Source organism: Dasypus novemcinctus, chromosome 11 (genome assembly GCF_030445035.2).
Source record: "Dasypus novemcinctus isolate mDasNov1 chromosome 11, mDasNov1.1.hap2, whole genome shotgun sequence".
In the NCBI taxonomy this organism is placed as follows: Eukaryota; Metazoa; Chordata; class Mammalia; order Cingulata; family Dasypodidae; genus Dasypus; species Dasypus novemcinctus.
Window position 1 is genome coordinate 126,257,896 of NC_080683.1, and position 15,848 is coordinate 126,273,743.

General features: G+C 59.8%; 1 protein-coding gene across 1 annotated transcript in view; it reads left to right on the top strand.

Moving 5' to 3' along the window:
• Positions 1 to 335: 335 nt before the first annotated feature.
• Positions 336 to 15,848, top strand: part of SASH1 (SAM and SH3 domain containing 1) — a 730,341-nt gene continuing 714,828 nt past the window's right edge. The window contains exon 1 of the mRNA XM_058307625.1: positions 336 to 948. Coding sequence (XP_058163608.1) covers positions 532 to 948 — 417 coding nt within the window. The 5' untranslated portion in view covers positions 336 to 531. The remainder of the gene's footprint in view (positions 949 to 15,848) is intronic.

Sequence of the window (15,848 nt, forward strand, 5' to 3'; positions counted from 1 at the left end):
GCGGCCGGCCCTGGAGCGGCCGGGGGCGCGCAGGCCGAGGCTAGCGGGTGAAGGCGCGCTGGGCTGGGTTCGCAGAGAGCCGGCCGGCAGGCGAGGCGGGAGGCGCTAGAAGGCGCCGCGGGGCGCGGGCGGCGCCCAGGACCCTCTCCGCCAGGAGCGCGGCGGCGACTGGCGCTCCAGACCTGGCGCGGGCGTGCGCGGGGGCCCCTCCCGGCGGGGCGCGGGGACGCGGGAGGCACCGACGCCGACGCGGACGGGCGCGCGCGGGCAGCGCGGCGGCCCCCCGCGGCCCAGGGGTGCGCCGGCCCCGCCCCGCCCCGCCCCCGGGCGCACCCAGGCTGCGCGGCCCGGGCGCGCACCCAGCGCCGGTTCCCGGAGCCGCCGGCCGCTCGGGGCCCGCAGCCTCTCGCCTGCGGAGGCTGCCGCCCGCCGCTGCCCGCCGCCCGCGGCCGCCGGCGCTGCCCAAGGACAACTTCCGCGCCGTCCGGCCTCTCCGCGCGCCAAGGCCGAAGTTGGAGCGCGGGCGCCGGCATGGGCAGCGGCGTGGTGTACGAGTGGCTGCGGGCGCTGCGGCTCGCGCAGTACGCGCAGTCCTTCGTGGACAACGGCTACGACGACCTGGAGGTGTGCCGGCAGATCGGGGACCCCGACCTGGATGCCATCGGGGTGCTGGCGCCCGCGCACCGCCGCCGCCTCCTGGAGGCCGTGAGCCGCCTGCGCGAGCAGGACGCCGCCACCGCCGGCCTCTACTTCACGCTGGAGCCGCCGCCGCCCGCCGCCCCCGCCGCCTCCGGGGTCCCCGGAATCCCCGGCCGCCCGGGCCAGTCCCGCGGGGATCCCCGCACTCGGGAGCGGGTGCGCTTCCCCCGGCTGAAGCTGAAGATCCTGATTCGGGACAAGCTGGCGCGCGACGGCGTGCACCTGAGCAAGCCCCCGTACTCCCGCCAGGTAAGCAGGCGCGCGGGGCGGTGCGGGGCGCGCGGAGCGGTGCGGGGCGCGCGGAGCGGTGCGGGGCGGTGCAGGGCGCACGGCTTCGCGTCCAGGCTCCTGCCCTGGCTCCCGGGGCTCCTGGGCTGTGGGCGGCTCCCCCCAGCGCTAGGACCAGGTCTGCGCTCTCGGGCGGGACCTGGCGCCCTGGGCTCCTCCGGGGAGCCGAGGGAGCTCCCCCCGGCCTCTGGGGGCTGCGGGGCCTGAAGAACGAGGAGAGCCTCGGGCCTGCCTTTTCTTTTTGCTTCTGGAGCGTCTCCGAGAGGGAGATGGGCGTCTCGGGTGCTTATGCGCCGCTGGAGAGCGGCTCCCTTGCCGGGGGCTTCCCAGTAGCGGCGCGTCTGCGAAGGTACCGGCCCGCGGAGGGTGCGGAGGAGAAGTTCAGGAGGCGCGCGCGGGTCGCCGGGCCTGGGCGTCTTACACCCGAGTGCGCTGCGCGCAGCAGTCTGCGGGGCCTGGGCCCGGGGCCGCGGAGGGGGCTCCACAGGGCTTGGCTTGTTATTAACCCGACAGTACCGTCCCGGCAATGGGGAGTGGAGGACGGAGCGCCAGGCAGAGGGCTTTCCGGAGCTGCGAGGAGGGCCTGGGGAGGGGCTGCAAGCTCCGTGGCGGGCCCGGGTGTCTTAATAGCTAACAAAAAACGAGGTTTCACACCGGAGCCGCCCCAGCCCAGAGCCTGGCCGGAGAGGGCTCCTGCGGGTGTCCAGGCCCGGCTGCCCGGGAGCCTTCTCTGTTTAACCTGGAAAGTGCACCCAGTGCCTGGATAGTGGGCCAGGGCAGCCCGGGAGCAAACAGGAGGATGGACTCCCTGGGGTGGGGGCGATGGGGGCACTGAGCGCAGAGGGCCAGGGTCCGGCGTGATGTCTGGATTTGAGAAAGTCCCAGGAGAGCTTTGGGGACACTGCTCGAGTGTGGGCGCGGAGGAGCCGCAGGGCCTCACAGGGTCGGTGTTTCGTCTTGCCAGCAGGGCAGTTCAGATGACCGGCCCCGGCAGAATCGCTTTGTACAGGACTGAGGGGGGCAGCGCGCAATGCCGGGTTGTGGTGGCCCCAGCCGGGCCCTGCGTGGGCAGGGTCTCCCGCCGCCAGGGAGGGAGGGGGCTGGGGAGGGCCGGGGATGAAACGCTGCTGACATGCCCCTGGAAGTGGGCGCCAGCCTGGCTGGGAGGCTCTGCAGGTGCGGGGCGCCGCGGAGAGGAAGGGGCCAGCCGCCGGCGAGAGGCTGAGCCTGCGGCGGCAGGATCCGGCTCTGGTTCCCGAGGTCAGGAGCAGTGGGTGGAGCTGCGGGCGCAGCAGCGGGTGCCCGCGGGGTCCCCAGCGTGGCAGGAAGCGCGGGTTCCGGGAGACGGTTCAGCTTCGTGGAACCGCTGACTTGCGTGGAAGTGCTCCTTCCCCCGGCTTTACTTTTAATAAGCCCTGCGCGAGGATGGTTGGCCAGGAGGAGACCCTGCCCGCTTTCTCCGCGGGCTTGGCACTCCACTGGGATGAAATGCGCTGGTGGGACGGGAGCAGGGGGCTGTCGTTACTTCCTTCACGGGTGCTCCAGCTCGGGACCCAGAGCCTGGCGCCGACAAACGATGGCAGGTCCACAGACGGGCTGCCAGAGAAACCCGGGCTGATCAGGACTCGATTTACAGGAAACTGAGCATCAAGGCGGATAGCGCCCGTCCTGCCGGTCGTTTGAACTGGCGGTGTGTGTGTGAGCTGCCTCTTCATTTGGGGCTTTCCGTTTTTTAAGGTTTTCTTGCCGGGTGCAGCCCGTTTCTCTGAGAACGGTGGGAGGACTTTGTCTTCAGGGCCATCCCGGTTCGGCTCTCCGCCTCTAGGCCCTGCGCAGTGGGAACGCTGCGGCCTGCCGCCCCGAGCCTGCGTGGGGAGCGGCCTTGGCATGGGGGTGCTGGCGTGTTTCTGGAGAGGACGCTAGGTGCCTGGGGCGGATGGCCCAGGCCAGGGGCGGTGACCCCTGGGCGCGGAGGGCTGCGGTGCCCAGAGAGCGCAGGTGCAGTGCCGAGCCCTGAAGTCTTTCCAGCCATCGCCGCTTTTTCCTCTGGGGTGAGTCAAAGTCAAGTTTTCTGGACAAAGTCGGTGGCTTTGGACGTCCAGGAGCCGGGAAGAGTGAGGGCTGCTGGGCAGGCCGTGGTGAGCCGTCTTCCCGGGCGCGCCCCTTCTCCACCATGTGCTGCCCCAGGGACCCATGCGCCCCCTCACCTCCAGCCCCGGGCGGCGTCCAGCAGGGCAGGACGGTGACAACAGGGCAGGGGCGTCCACCCTGGGCAGGGGGGGGTCATGGGTCGCCCAGGGCCCGCACATCCCCTGGGCCTGGAGGTGCAGTGGCCCCAGGGGAGGAGCTTTCTTGGGGGAGAACGGTGTGCCAGGGCCTGGGAGGGGCGACAAGGGGCAGGGGGTGCTCCCAGGGCTCTGCCTGGAGCCCCGCAGGCTGGAGGGCGGGCAGGGTGTGCGGGCCTGGGCCCTAGAGCAGGGGCAGCCACTGACCAGGGACAGACAGGGAGGAGAGAGGGGCTGGCAGTCGAGGCTGGGGGCAGATGGGGCAGCAGGGGTCCCTGGCAAGTCAAACAGACAGAGCCTGGGGCTGTTTGGGCGACAGGGGCAGGGAGAGAGGCCTGACCACTCGCAGGTGTAGGACGTGAGGCCATTCCTGGGGTGGGGCCAGGAGCAGGGCTGGTTTGGGGAGAAAGTTGCTGGCTTCAGGCTTAGCTTGCTGAGTGTCCAGTGGCCGTGGCCTCCTAGCATGGCTGACCCGTGGGCGCTTGGCAACACAGCTGTGGGACAGGGGAGACCTGCGGTGAAGAGGGAGGTCTGGGGGCTGATGGCAGGGGTGAGTGGTCGGGGAGGAGCGGGAGGCCGGGGGCGGGGCCTGGGGCCGCAGAGGCCAGGGGCACCTAAGGGCGCTGAGTCACAGGCGGGAAGTGGGGGAGGCGGGGTCAAGCAGGAGGGTGGTCAGGAGCCCAGGGCCCGGAGGCTCTGTGGCGTGGGGCCGCCGGGTCTGCGAGGACCTTCGACATGGCCGGTGTGGGTGCTGGGACCGCCCCCTTCCAGCAGTCAGGGCTGGAGGGCAACGCCAAGGCAGGAAGCGGAGCCGCGAGTGTAGACGGCTCTAACAGGAGCTTGCCAAGGCCGCGCTGGCGGCAGGAGGGGGACTTCAGGTCAAAGGAGGTGTGTAGTGTCTCAGCTGCTAAAACAAGAACACACACCAGATTGGCTTGAACAGTGGAAATTTACCGACTCAGGGTTCTGAGGCTGGGGGAAGTCCCAAGTCCAGGAGCCGGAGGGCGAGGCCCCCAGGGGCCGCGGTGCTCTGGGCCGGCTGCCCCTCCTCGGTGGCGGGCTGCGTGGCGGGCGGTGCGTGGCTCTCCTCTCTTCTCCAGGTTCCTTGGGTCGCGGCTGCTTGGCTCTTCCCGTGGCGTCTCCCTCTGTGTCCGGTTTCCTTTGCGCATCAGGATGTCCTGCCTATTGGGTTACCCCCCTTAATTTGGGCACCCTAATAACACCTCAAAGTTCCTGTTAAAAACAGGTTCACACCCACAGCACATGCCTTCTGTGATTTGGCCCCTGCCAAGGGCTTGTGGGTCCGCGTCCCTCGGTGTGGGAGAGGCCTGAGCGCGTCCAAGCATTGGTGGCAGCGACCCGAGAGGAGAGGATGGCGCGGAGCTGGGGAGGGGGGCGGCCTGGAGATTCAGGTCCCCTGGGAGGTGGGAGGGGCGGCACCCAGAGTGCAGAAGGAAGGGGGATCTGCCCGGGTGGGGGCGGCGGGAAGGGGCGACGGGCAGGGCTCTGCGGGTGCCACGCGCAGTCGCTCTGTGTCGCGTGTCGTGCTCCTGCACGAGTGCCAGGGATCCCGGCGGGTGTGGATAGTGACAGCTAAATGTGCACGTCAGGCGGTAGTCAAATTGCGGTCACACCAAACGACTCGCGTGGACGAAGCCGCGGCTCGTCAGGTGGCGGCGCAGGTCGTGGGGTTCCCTGACCCTGCTGAGTGTGGGGCTGCTGGGGCCGCGGGGGGCTGTGGCGGTGGTTCTTTTCTAGCAGACGCAGGAAAGCGAGGCCGGCCCCGTGGGCTTTCCCCCGTCACCCGCAAATGCTGCCCGGCCGCAGGGCGCCAGGTCAGACTGTGCCAGTGCGACCGCGGGCGGTGCCGCGGGGCCGGCTCCAGCCCTGCCTTCGTGAGCGCGTAGCAGGACTCGTGAATAGGCCACTGTGGGTCTTTTGGAGCGAGGGCCTGGGACGGATGGTGCGGAGAGACGGACGGCGCCGCGCAGGCATGTGTACCTGCCGGGCGGGAGGGGAGGTGAGTGCTCCGTGGACCTGCCCCTGGGCTGCAGCTTTGCCTTTGGCCTGGAGAAGCTGGAGTAGCTGTAAGATCCCTCCTTCCAAGATCCCATCTGCCTCGTGAGCGGATCGGGGCCGGCCGGCTCGGCTTCCTCGCCCCCAGCAGGGTCCGAGCCCCTCGGGCACGGCAGGTCCTCGGCTTGTCCATCTTCAGCCCCTGACTCGCTGCGGAACAACGGACAAAAGGAAGAGGCGAGTGTGGGTGGGGACCCTGTCCTCATCTCCTTAGAGTGGACGTCGCGTTTCCACCCCCAGGGCCTCGGCCGCCGTCCTCACCGCCACCCGCCCCACCCGGCCTGCTCCCCTCCTCCCTCCTTCCTCCCTCCCTCCCTCTCTCCCTCCCTCCCTCCCTCTCTCCCTCCCTCCTTCCCTCTCTCCCTCCTCCTCCCTCCCTCCTCCCTCCCTCCCTCTCTCTCTCCCTCCCTCCCTCCTTCCCTCCCTCTCTCCCTCCCTCTCTCCCTCCTTCCTCCCCTCCTTCCTTCCCTCCTTCCCTCCCTTCCTTCCTTCTTTCTTCCCTCCCTGCCCCTCCCTCCCTCCTTCCCCCTCCCTCCCTCCTTCCCCCTTCTTCCCTCCTTCCCTCCCTCCCTCCCCCTCCCTCTCTCCCTCCTTCCTTCCTTCCCTCCTTCCTTCCTTCCTTCCTTCCTTCCTTCCCTCCTTCCCTCCTTCCTTCCTTCCCTCCTTCCCTCCTTCCCTCCTTCCTTCCTTCCTTCCTTCCTTCCTTCCTTCCTTCCTTCCTTCCTTCCTTCCTTCCCTCCTTCCTTCCTTCCTTCCCTCCCTCCTTCCTCCCCTCCCTCCCTCCTTCCTTCCTTCCCTCCTTCCCTCCCTTCCCCCCATCTGCCTGTCCACTCTCCGTTCATTCGTCCTCCCTCCATCCTTGCACTCACCGCCTCCACCTTCCATCTGAAGCCCTGCCTGCCATGGTGCCTGGACCACAGAGCATGAAGCGGGCGTGGCCCTGCTCCCCCAGAGGAGGCGGCGTGGGAGCCGGGCCCAGGGCTGGACCGGCAGGCGCGCCACGTAAGGCCGAGTGCTGCTTCCACAAATGCCGAGGGTTTGAGAATTTCACACCTGTATTTATTTCAAATGTTATAAGAAAGAACAACCTTGGACAAAATTTGAGTGTGAGATTTGAGATCAATTTTAAAATGGGAACATGTTTATTCATTAAGTGTTTTCCAAGAGTTGGGAGTTAACGCACGCCTCCTGTCGGGCCTTGAGAGCGCACCCTTCCCTGCTGGCTGGGTCGAGGGTGGGGCAAGTGTGGCACCAGCACAGAGCGGAGCGCGGCGCCCCTCAGGCCTCGGGCTCGCCTGCCAGGGAACGTCCTGACAGCGTGGCCCGCTGGACGGAGCGCGCGGCTCCTCTAGGTCCACACTGAGCCCACCCTCCATAGCCCCTCTGCAGGGTTCAGGCCCTGCTCTGCTCTCAGGGCCACCTCGGGCCCCTCTGCAGTGGGCAGGGGTGGCCCCAAACGGGGCTTTCACGGAGGCCCCCGGCTAGCACCTGGGACCTGGTGGAGGGATGCCTGGCTCGTGGAGGGCAGACTCGGGCTGCCCTGGTCGCCCCCCGGCTTGCAGGACACCCCAGCCCCAGCCGCGGAGGGTGCGGGCCGGGCTCGGTTAGATCAGCTCTGGGCGTTCAGTGCAGGAGGTGCCTGATCACCGCTTCTGCCGGAGGATGCAGGAATGAAGATGGCTTTTAAAATATAAACATCTCAAAATTTAGACATTCAAAATTAGGTTATAGTCATCAAAACAATCGCTTGGAAGGTTGCCGCGTTGCCATCACTGGACCATCTGGACGCTCCTGTGGTGCCTGCAGGTCCCCTTGGAGGAGCTCTGGGGGCCAGTCCTCTTGAGGTGGGCCTGGTTTGGAATAAGATGGGTTTCTCCAGAGCAGTGGCCCCTGTCAAAAAGGGAAGTGGAGACCAGAACCTGACCCCAAAATAATGAGTGTGTTCGGTGTGACTTGTGAGCCAGTTTTTATATTTTGGGATGTTTATGAATCTCGTCCTGGTTTTGAATCCCTAGAAAACCTGCTTTTAGTTGTATCCGTGGCTGCACACACGGAGACTCCCCCAAGTTTTTCTGAAACACAACCAGTTCCCTGTTTCTGTGCAAAGAGCAAGATGCCAGCCGTGTCTCTCCCAGGGGACCTGGTGTGGAGGCGCCCACGGCTGAGTGGGACCTTCAGGGTGGCTGTGTGGCCTGCACAGGTTAATGTGGCCTGCGTGGGCTAAGGTGGTCTGTGCGGATTAACGTGGCCTGCCTGGGTTAGTGTGGTCTGTGTGGGTTAGCGTGGCCAGCGTGGGCTAAGGTGGCTTGCGTGGGCTAGCATGGCCTGTGTGGGTTAATGTGGCTGTGTGGGCTAGTGTGGCCTGTGTGGGTTAACGTGGCCTGCGTGGGCTAAGGTGGCCTGTGTGGATTAACGTGGGCTGGTGTGGCCTAACATGGCCTGTGTGGGTTAGTGTGGCCTGCATGGGCTAGCATGGCCTGCGTGGGCTAAGGTGGCCTGTGCAGATTAACGTGGCCTGCCTGGGTTAGCGTGGCCTGTGTGGGTTAACGTGGCCAGTGTGGACTAGCGTGACCTGCGTGAGCTTGTGTGGCTGCGTGGGCTAGCGTGGCCTGCGTGGCTTCCTGCTGGCCTTGCACTGTCCCCATTCTCAGAAGGTGCCGTCCTCCCCACGCCGGGCTGTGCTTACCTGGATGTTGGTTGTCCTCATTCCCCCTCCCCGTGCTTGAGTGACGTGGGGACGCCAGCAGCACTTTGGCCCTTAGGCCCTCGTCGAAGGCGCACTGTGAGAATAAGGAAGAAGAGGGGCGGGTTTTGATAAAAGCACAGCTATTTCAAATGGTGGAAGCGCTCAGATGCCGGCTCATCAGGAGTGTGTTCTGAAACGCGTCTTCCGGCAGTGACGGGGGTCAGAGGACGCGGGGTCGGCGTGCGCGGGGCCTTCCGTGAGCAGGGAGCAGCCGAGCCTGCAGGAGAACCTGCCCCGGTATGGACTGCGGCAGCCGCGGCGTCCAGGCCACAGCCACGCAGGGCGAGGCAGCCCTGAGGCCTGGGCTCAAGGCCTGTGGCAGGTGCCGCTGCCCTGAGAGGTTTTCCTCGGATATTTTCTAGGCTCCGTGAAAAACGTCTCCTGAAGATCAGCCTCTGATTGGGCCATGGTGGAACCGGGAGGAGAATCCTCATTTTTGGTCAATATAAAAACTAGTAATAGTAAAGGACTGTGGCTCTTGCCAAAAGGCACTGCATGTGGTCTGCCTTCTTGGAGGCAGCTCGAGGACTTTTCATTACTGCTTCTAATTGGAATAAATGGTCTGGTGCGCTCCAAAAAGCTCACTGTTGTGTTGCATACAGTTATAAATGCAAGCAAAGCAAGAACCCACTTCGTTTAAAACGTGTTGGGAAGATAAGGGCAAACTGGTGGGATGTGTTCTTTGTGACCAAAATCATAATGAGTAGGTTTCCTGAATTTTAAGATGTTTTCTTTTGACATAACTTTATGAGAAAACTAGGGGCACACCCAGAATGTACCATTTTTTAACACTCACCTCCTCCATTGGGCAAAAGTATTTTAAGTAGTGGTCATGCAGTAATTCATCATTATCCATTATTGACTTCCTTAGTATAAAAGAAGCTAATAAAAATAAAGGATAAATTTCAATGTTAAATTATTCAAATTCAGTAAGAATAGCTCATCTGTGAAATAGAATTTGCGCATTCCAAACTAAAATATTATACCTCTCAGTGTACTGTTCGACTGTTTTAAATTTTCAGCACAATAAACACTCTGAGAAGGCACATCACAATAAAATATTTAAAGTAACTCAAGTTTCATTTCTTCCTTTTTTACAGATCCCCGTTTATTTCTTACCTGCTCTTTATTTTAGGAATATGTGGTAGGACAGGGCGCCCGACAGCCTTCCCAGCCTTCCTGTTGAAGGGCTCGTTGCCCTGGGCATTTTCTGAGTTAGCCCCAGGTGAGAAGCAGCACTTGCTGAAGAACCAGCCATAAAGGCGCACGTTTGAAGCTGATACACAAATTATTAAAACTCTGGAACCACAGCTGTTAGAATTTAGGCAACAGGGGACTCTCCTCGGGGAGGGCGTGTTGTCACCGACACTGGTGAGCATTGTCTGGAGTGCGTGTTGACCATGAAGGTGGCCTGATTTCCTTGAGTTTTATTTTGTTTTTAAATTCTCCTTACTGCCTGTACTTCTTAGTTTGCTAAAGGGCTTCTAATGCCAAAGTGCCAGAAATGGGTTGGCCTTCACAGTGGGAACTTTATGAGGGTAAAGCCTTACGGTTCCGAGGCTGTGAAAAGTGCAAATCAGGGCACATCAGAGGTGCCCTTAGAAGGTCAGCGGCCTTGACCCTGTGTCCTGCCACGTGGTGAAGCAGGATGGCACCGATCTCTGCCGAGGCCCCTGCCTGCCCCTCCAGACCCCTGTCTCTGGAGCTTGGCTGTGGGTGGCGGGCACGGGCTCGTCCCATCAGCCATGAGCTGTGTTGGCCCGCCTCGTGGGGGCTTCGTGCCTCGGCTGCGGGCGGTCCTCGGGTCCCCTCTCACGTGGCCGGGCGAAGAGCGCGAGCTCCCTCTTCTGCTTGCACCTTCTTTCTCTCTGTGCCTCTCTGTGTCAGCTCCCCTAAGAGGGTAGAGACCCAACCTGAGTCCTGCCCACTGATGTAGCCCAGTCAAAAGTGGTCTAGTGAAGGTCCCTTAACCAAGTGTAATGCAATCAAAGGGTCTAGCGCCCACAGGAATGGATTACTTCAAACATAATCCTTTTTTTTTGGATTCCCCAAATTCAGACTGTCATGCCTTCCTCCTGCTCTGCCCATGCAAGGCATAAAGAAATACAGTAATTTTAGTTCAAGGCAAACTTTTTCTTCTGTGGAATGGGGGCAATAATCTATCACACGGGGTTAGAATTAAATGACATAATACGTGTGAAATATCGTAAATTCTAAAATAATTTTACAGATTTAAGGTCTTTTTACTGATAGTGAAGAAATCATCCTGCTCATGAAATAAACTTAAAAAATCCCTGATGGGAAAGTAAACACGATGAATGGAGAGAATTTGGAGAACACTGAGGCACATAAAGAAGTGAAAATGACCTATACTACAATATTTAACATTATGTATTCCTTTAAAAAATTTATTTATGTGTAAGAATATCTGTTTTATACAGATGTACAAAATTGGTATCACACCATACATGGATAAAGGTAAGGTAAGTTTACTCCTATGTTGGCAGATTTTGTTTGAAAATGATTTTAATACTAAGACATACTCTGTCGTAGGTTAATACCATAATTAATTTAAGCATTTCCTTCCTGGGTTGAAATTTTGCCCATGTCATTATTGATGATTACTATAATTTTTTTTTATTATTTGAAAATGCCATGTTTGAGAAATGGTATTTCATCATTCTCCGAATTAGCATTTCTTGGATGACCACCTTACGTAATTTCACATTTGTGGCTCTTTGTAATTACGTATTGCCCACTCAGGCTGGGCTATTGTTTTCTCCTGGTGTTAGACCATTTCCATTGCTTTGTAAGAGCCCTTTACACATTAAGGATGATAATGTTGATCACAGAGGTTGTAAACATTTTTCTCAGAATGTGGCTTACCTTAGAATTTATGTTTTTTTCCCTAATATCTGTGATTTAGAAACTCTCCATGTTCCACCTTATCAATAACATTCTTCCCAAACAGAGAAAGAGAGAGCGAGTGCAGACTCAGTGAGAACCCAGTCTGACTGCTTTCTGTGCCACTTATTTGGGGGAGTTAGTTCACCTCCGGAGTCTGAGTTTCCTCACCTGGAAAACAGGTGCAGATTCAGAGCCACAGACGGGCAAAGGGCTGCCGGGGCCGCGGGTTGCTGTGGACCGGGTGGAGGGCTGCTGGGGCCACGCGCTGCTGTGGACCAAGCGGAGGGCTGCCGGGGCCGCGGGCTGCTGTGGACCGGGCGGAGGGCTGCCGGGGCCGCGGGCTGCTGTGGACCGGGCGGAGGGCTGCCGGGGCCGCGGGCTGCTGTGGACCGGGCGGAGGGCTGCCGGGGCCGCGGGCTGCTGTGGACCGGGCGGAGGGCTGCCGGGGCCGCGGGCTGCTGTGGACCGGGCGGAGGGCTGCCGGGGCCGCGGGCTGCTGTGGACCGGGCGGAGGGCTGCTGGGGCCACGGGCTGCTGTGGACTGGGCAGCACCGAGACTGCACCCGGAGCACCTCATCTTCCTTGTTAGCTCATGTTCTTGCATGTCCATCATTTGAAAGGACCCTTTAAACGATAACACAGCAACAGTGTTTTGGTCTATTCTAGCAACTGAAAATACTTTGCTCAATTTGTCACTTGTCTTTTAGGTTTTCTTTTTTCTTTTTTTAGTAAAGAAGTGTAGTTAAACACTCTATATTTGTGTTCGCTTTTATCCTTATAAATCCCTTCTCTAACTCAAAATCAGTTAATATTAAAGTGTATTTCCTATTGATCATTATGATTTCATTTTTACCTTTAACTTTCTAATCCACCTGACATTTATTTTGGTACATGGCATATGATGAAACACTGTTTTATTCTCTGAATAGCTGCTTTTTCCAAAAACCTTCTAAATAACCTTCTCCTTTGTTGGCCGCATGCTTCCTGCAGCCTATTTTAGCTTTCAGGATTTTGTGTCAGTCCTGACTGCTTTAAATACTGCAGATTTATAATTCTGGAGACCTTTCCATGACAAGTAGGCTACGCAGCTCTTGCTCTTTTTTAAAACATTTCCTAGTTACTCTCAACCCTTTATTATTGAAGACGAGCTCCAGAATATTTTTAAATGACCTTAAGAAAAATTCCTTTTGTCAGTAATTCAACTTATATAAATTTGGAGTCTATATTTATACAGAACAGTCTCCCTAATATGGCAATTTTATGCACATCTCTTATATTTTTAAATAAACTGTAGTAAGTTTCTTCATATGATTATGTTAATGTTACTCTTTTGTTATGTTTTTGTTAATTGTAAATTGAATTTTCCCATCTTATCATAGATAACAGACAACAACCAACAATATGAAAAATTACATTAAATGCAAAGGTTCTAAATACTCCAGTTAAAGGCAGAGATTGTCATGGTGGACACAAGGGTCAAAGAAGGAAACACAAGGGAATTAGGAAATGTTTTGAATATCACTCCCTCAGCATTGGTGGGGTGCCGCTGAAGAACTGTTTATAAGGAATTTTTAGAATGAATGCTGAATGCTTTCAATATAAATGAAGTGTGTTAGTCCACCAAAGGGCTGCTGATGCAAAGTACCCGGAATCTGTTGGTTTTTATAAAGGGTATTTCTTGAGGGTGAAAGCTTACAGTTCCTTAAAAAGTTCAGCGCAGGGCTGCTTCCTCGCCAAAGCCAGCCGCCATGTGCGGAGGCAGGACTGCTGGTCGCTGCTGGTGGCTCGGCTTCTGTCCTCTCTCTCGCTCGGGCTCATTCCTTCCGGGCCTTCTGGGCCAGCCTCAGCCGCTCTGTTCTCGTCCCAAGGTCAGCTGCAAACTGTCAGGCGCACGCTCCTCTCCCAGGGCCCCAGGACCGGAAACCGCGGAGCCCTCGCGGCTGGTCTGCCTCTGTGAGGCTCGCTCTGTGTCTCCACTGATTCCAGACCCCCAGGGCTGGAGACCCTGCCTGAGCCACGCCCTCTGATGTGGAATGGAAAGTCCTAAATCTATCCTAACAGGTAGTCCAACCCAAAGCCTCTCGGCTGAATTTAGACCTGCCACGGGGACCCCACCCAGAGGAGGAGATGCCTGTAGGCGCCTGACACTTCTGTTTTTGGGATTCGTAACTAATGTCGCACAAAGGAGTGATTCGGCTTCCACGCTACGGGGCCCGAACAGAGACGGGAAAGCTTCTTAGTGTACGAAAGGCTCAGACCGGGACGGCAACGCAGCCCGAGGCTCCAAGGTCTGCGTGCTGGAAGTGGGAGAAAGAGCGGCTTTACTCAGAGAAACCCGGCGCCCCGCGGGTGGGGCACGAGGCAGGGGCCCTCGAGGGCGTGGTGGGAAGCCACGTCACCCCGGGGTCTCCTGCCCAGCCCACCACCCAGTCCATCCTGAGCAAAGCTTCAGACCATCCTGATGAGGGACAGTCCCCAAGACGCCCGGCCAGCGCTGCGCAGGGCCCCCAGGACGTCGGAGACGAGGAGCGTCGGCACCCGTCCTGCCCAGAAGAGTTCAAGGAGCCGCGACGACTAAAGGTGACGTGGGGGCCTGGACAGGGGCCCGGACAGAGAAGGGCACTGGGACGACGACGGAAGTCAGAAGTAAGCGAGGACTTTAGTTCATAGTATTAACTGTAACACATGCTCCAGGCGAACGTAAGATGACGCAGTATAATGTAATGCAGTATAAATAATACAATATAACATGATAAGAGGGGAAACTGTGGGGTATATAGGAACTCTGCAGTGTCTTTGCTGTTCTTCTGTAAATCTGAAATTATTGTAGAAATATACTTTATTAAAGGATTATATCATTAAGGCATGCATTTAACTACATTGTTAAGAAAATAAAAGGACAATACAGTACGTGGGAGAAAGTATTAGCAAAACATAGGTCTGATAAAGAATACGAAGGATTCTTACAAGTCACATGCAGTGGAAAAGCGAGCAGACATGGGAAGCTGCTTCGCCAAGGCGACGTAGATTGTGGTTGTGACCTTAAGAAGATGCCCAGGGCCGCTGGTCGTCAGATACGCGTTGTCCCTCCTGGAATGCCGCTGGTGCGGCGGGCGTGAGGCGCTGGCAGAAGCACGTGCCGGAGGAGCGGGGCGTCGGGGAGCCCTCGCGGGCCGGCAGGAGTGTCGGGTGCTGTGCTGTGGAGAGCAGGCGGCCGTGTCCTGGGAAGGAAACGCACGCCCAGTGCACCTGCGCCCGGGCGGCCTCACGCCCAGGTGGAATGCCTGCGCGCGACGCTGAGGGCAGCTCTCCCGGAAACAGCCCCACACTGGACACAGCCCCGTGGCCACCCGACAGCGGGGCCCTGGGCAGTGCAGAGGCCACCGCTGCCCAGAGCCTCGTGACACGGAGAGGCCAGAGCTGCTGCCGGGTGGAAGAAGCCACTCCCCAAAGGGCACAGGGCGGGGTCCCCGACAGGACGTCCCAGAAGAGACCAGATTGAGAGACAGGGAGATCCCCGACGGCCACGGTGGGGTGGGGAACTAGAGACGTTGGCGTGCCGTCCGCCTCGGTCGTGGTGGTGGTGCTTGAGCGCACGCAGTCGTCAGACTCGGCGAACTGTGCGCGTCCAAAGGGTGAATCACACCCCGGCAAGCCCTTCCAAGGAGCCTCAGCACGGCGCGCGGTGAGTTCCCGGGGAATGTCGGGCACGCGGGCCCTCTGTGCCTGCGACCTGGCTGCGCTCTGCACGGCTTGAGCAGCTGGTTAGCATGGCTGTGCTTTCCTTACCCGAAAAGTGGAGCAGCAGCCTGCACGGCTTGTAGGGACAGTTTGCAGGGCTTTAACGAGCTGGCGCGCGTCCCTAGAGAATCCCCAGCGTGCAGTAAATACACCCGTGTCCATGGTGGCGTGGCCGATGCTTCCGCTCCTGGGGCTGAGGGCCGAGCCCCGGTGCCGGCTGTGCCCTGGGGGCCAGAGCTGGGCCGAGGCTGCGGTGCCACTGCAGACGGGGCACCCGAGCACCGTGCCGTCCTCACGCTTCTGTCGGGGGCCTGGTGTCAAACAAGGAATGCCGAGGAGTCCGACCGCGCCGCGGGAGCCCGTGCAGAGGGCCTGTCCACAGCCACGGCGCACCTGCTGCTCAAGTGCGGGCAGAGGCGCCAGGGCAGAGGATGGCTTCCTGGAGGCAGCGTGGAGGAGGGAACTGGCTGCTGCTTGCGGGCTCTTGGGCAGGGCGTGCGCTCTGTCAACCCAGGCGCCGTGGGCACACGAGGACGACGCTTGAAGGCCTGAATCCGCACCCCGGATGTGGCTCGTAGGGACTGTGCGGGGATCCCACAGCTCGGGCGGGGGTCGCGCGGCCGTGCGTGTCCGTCCCCCGTGACTCGGCGAATGCTGGACAGCCGCGTGCTGGCCTTCGGAGGACAGTCGCCTGGCTTTGGGTGGGCGGGCGAGTGCCGCCCCGCCTCGGCCCCCAGTCCCTGGTGACGGCCTCCTGGAAGGGACGGCGCCTGTGGCCGTGGGTGTCTTCTGGGCAGTGGAGGCCCAGCTGCGGTGTCCACGCCAGGCTCCTCGGACAGCTCTGGAGTGACTTCTGGCCAGAGCCCAGGCATGGCCAGCCGGCCTGGAGTGACCCCCCCGGAGCGCCTGGACATGGCGGGGCCGTGGCCATGACACGCAGGGACGCGCTGGAAGCCTGCTGGGGTGCGGGGGCTCAGGCCGCTGAGTTGGGGGTCTCGTTGGTCTGTGCCACGGCACGCTGGGGATTATTATCAGTCAACACTAAGGACGTTCACCATGCTGTTGGCGGCAGGGACGTGGGGAGCTCGGCTGGGGCGCTGGGTACG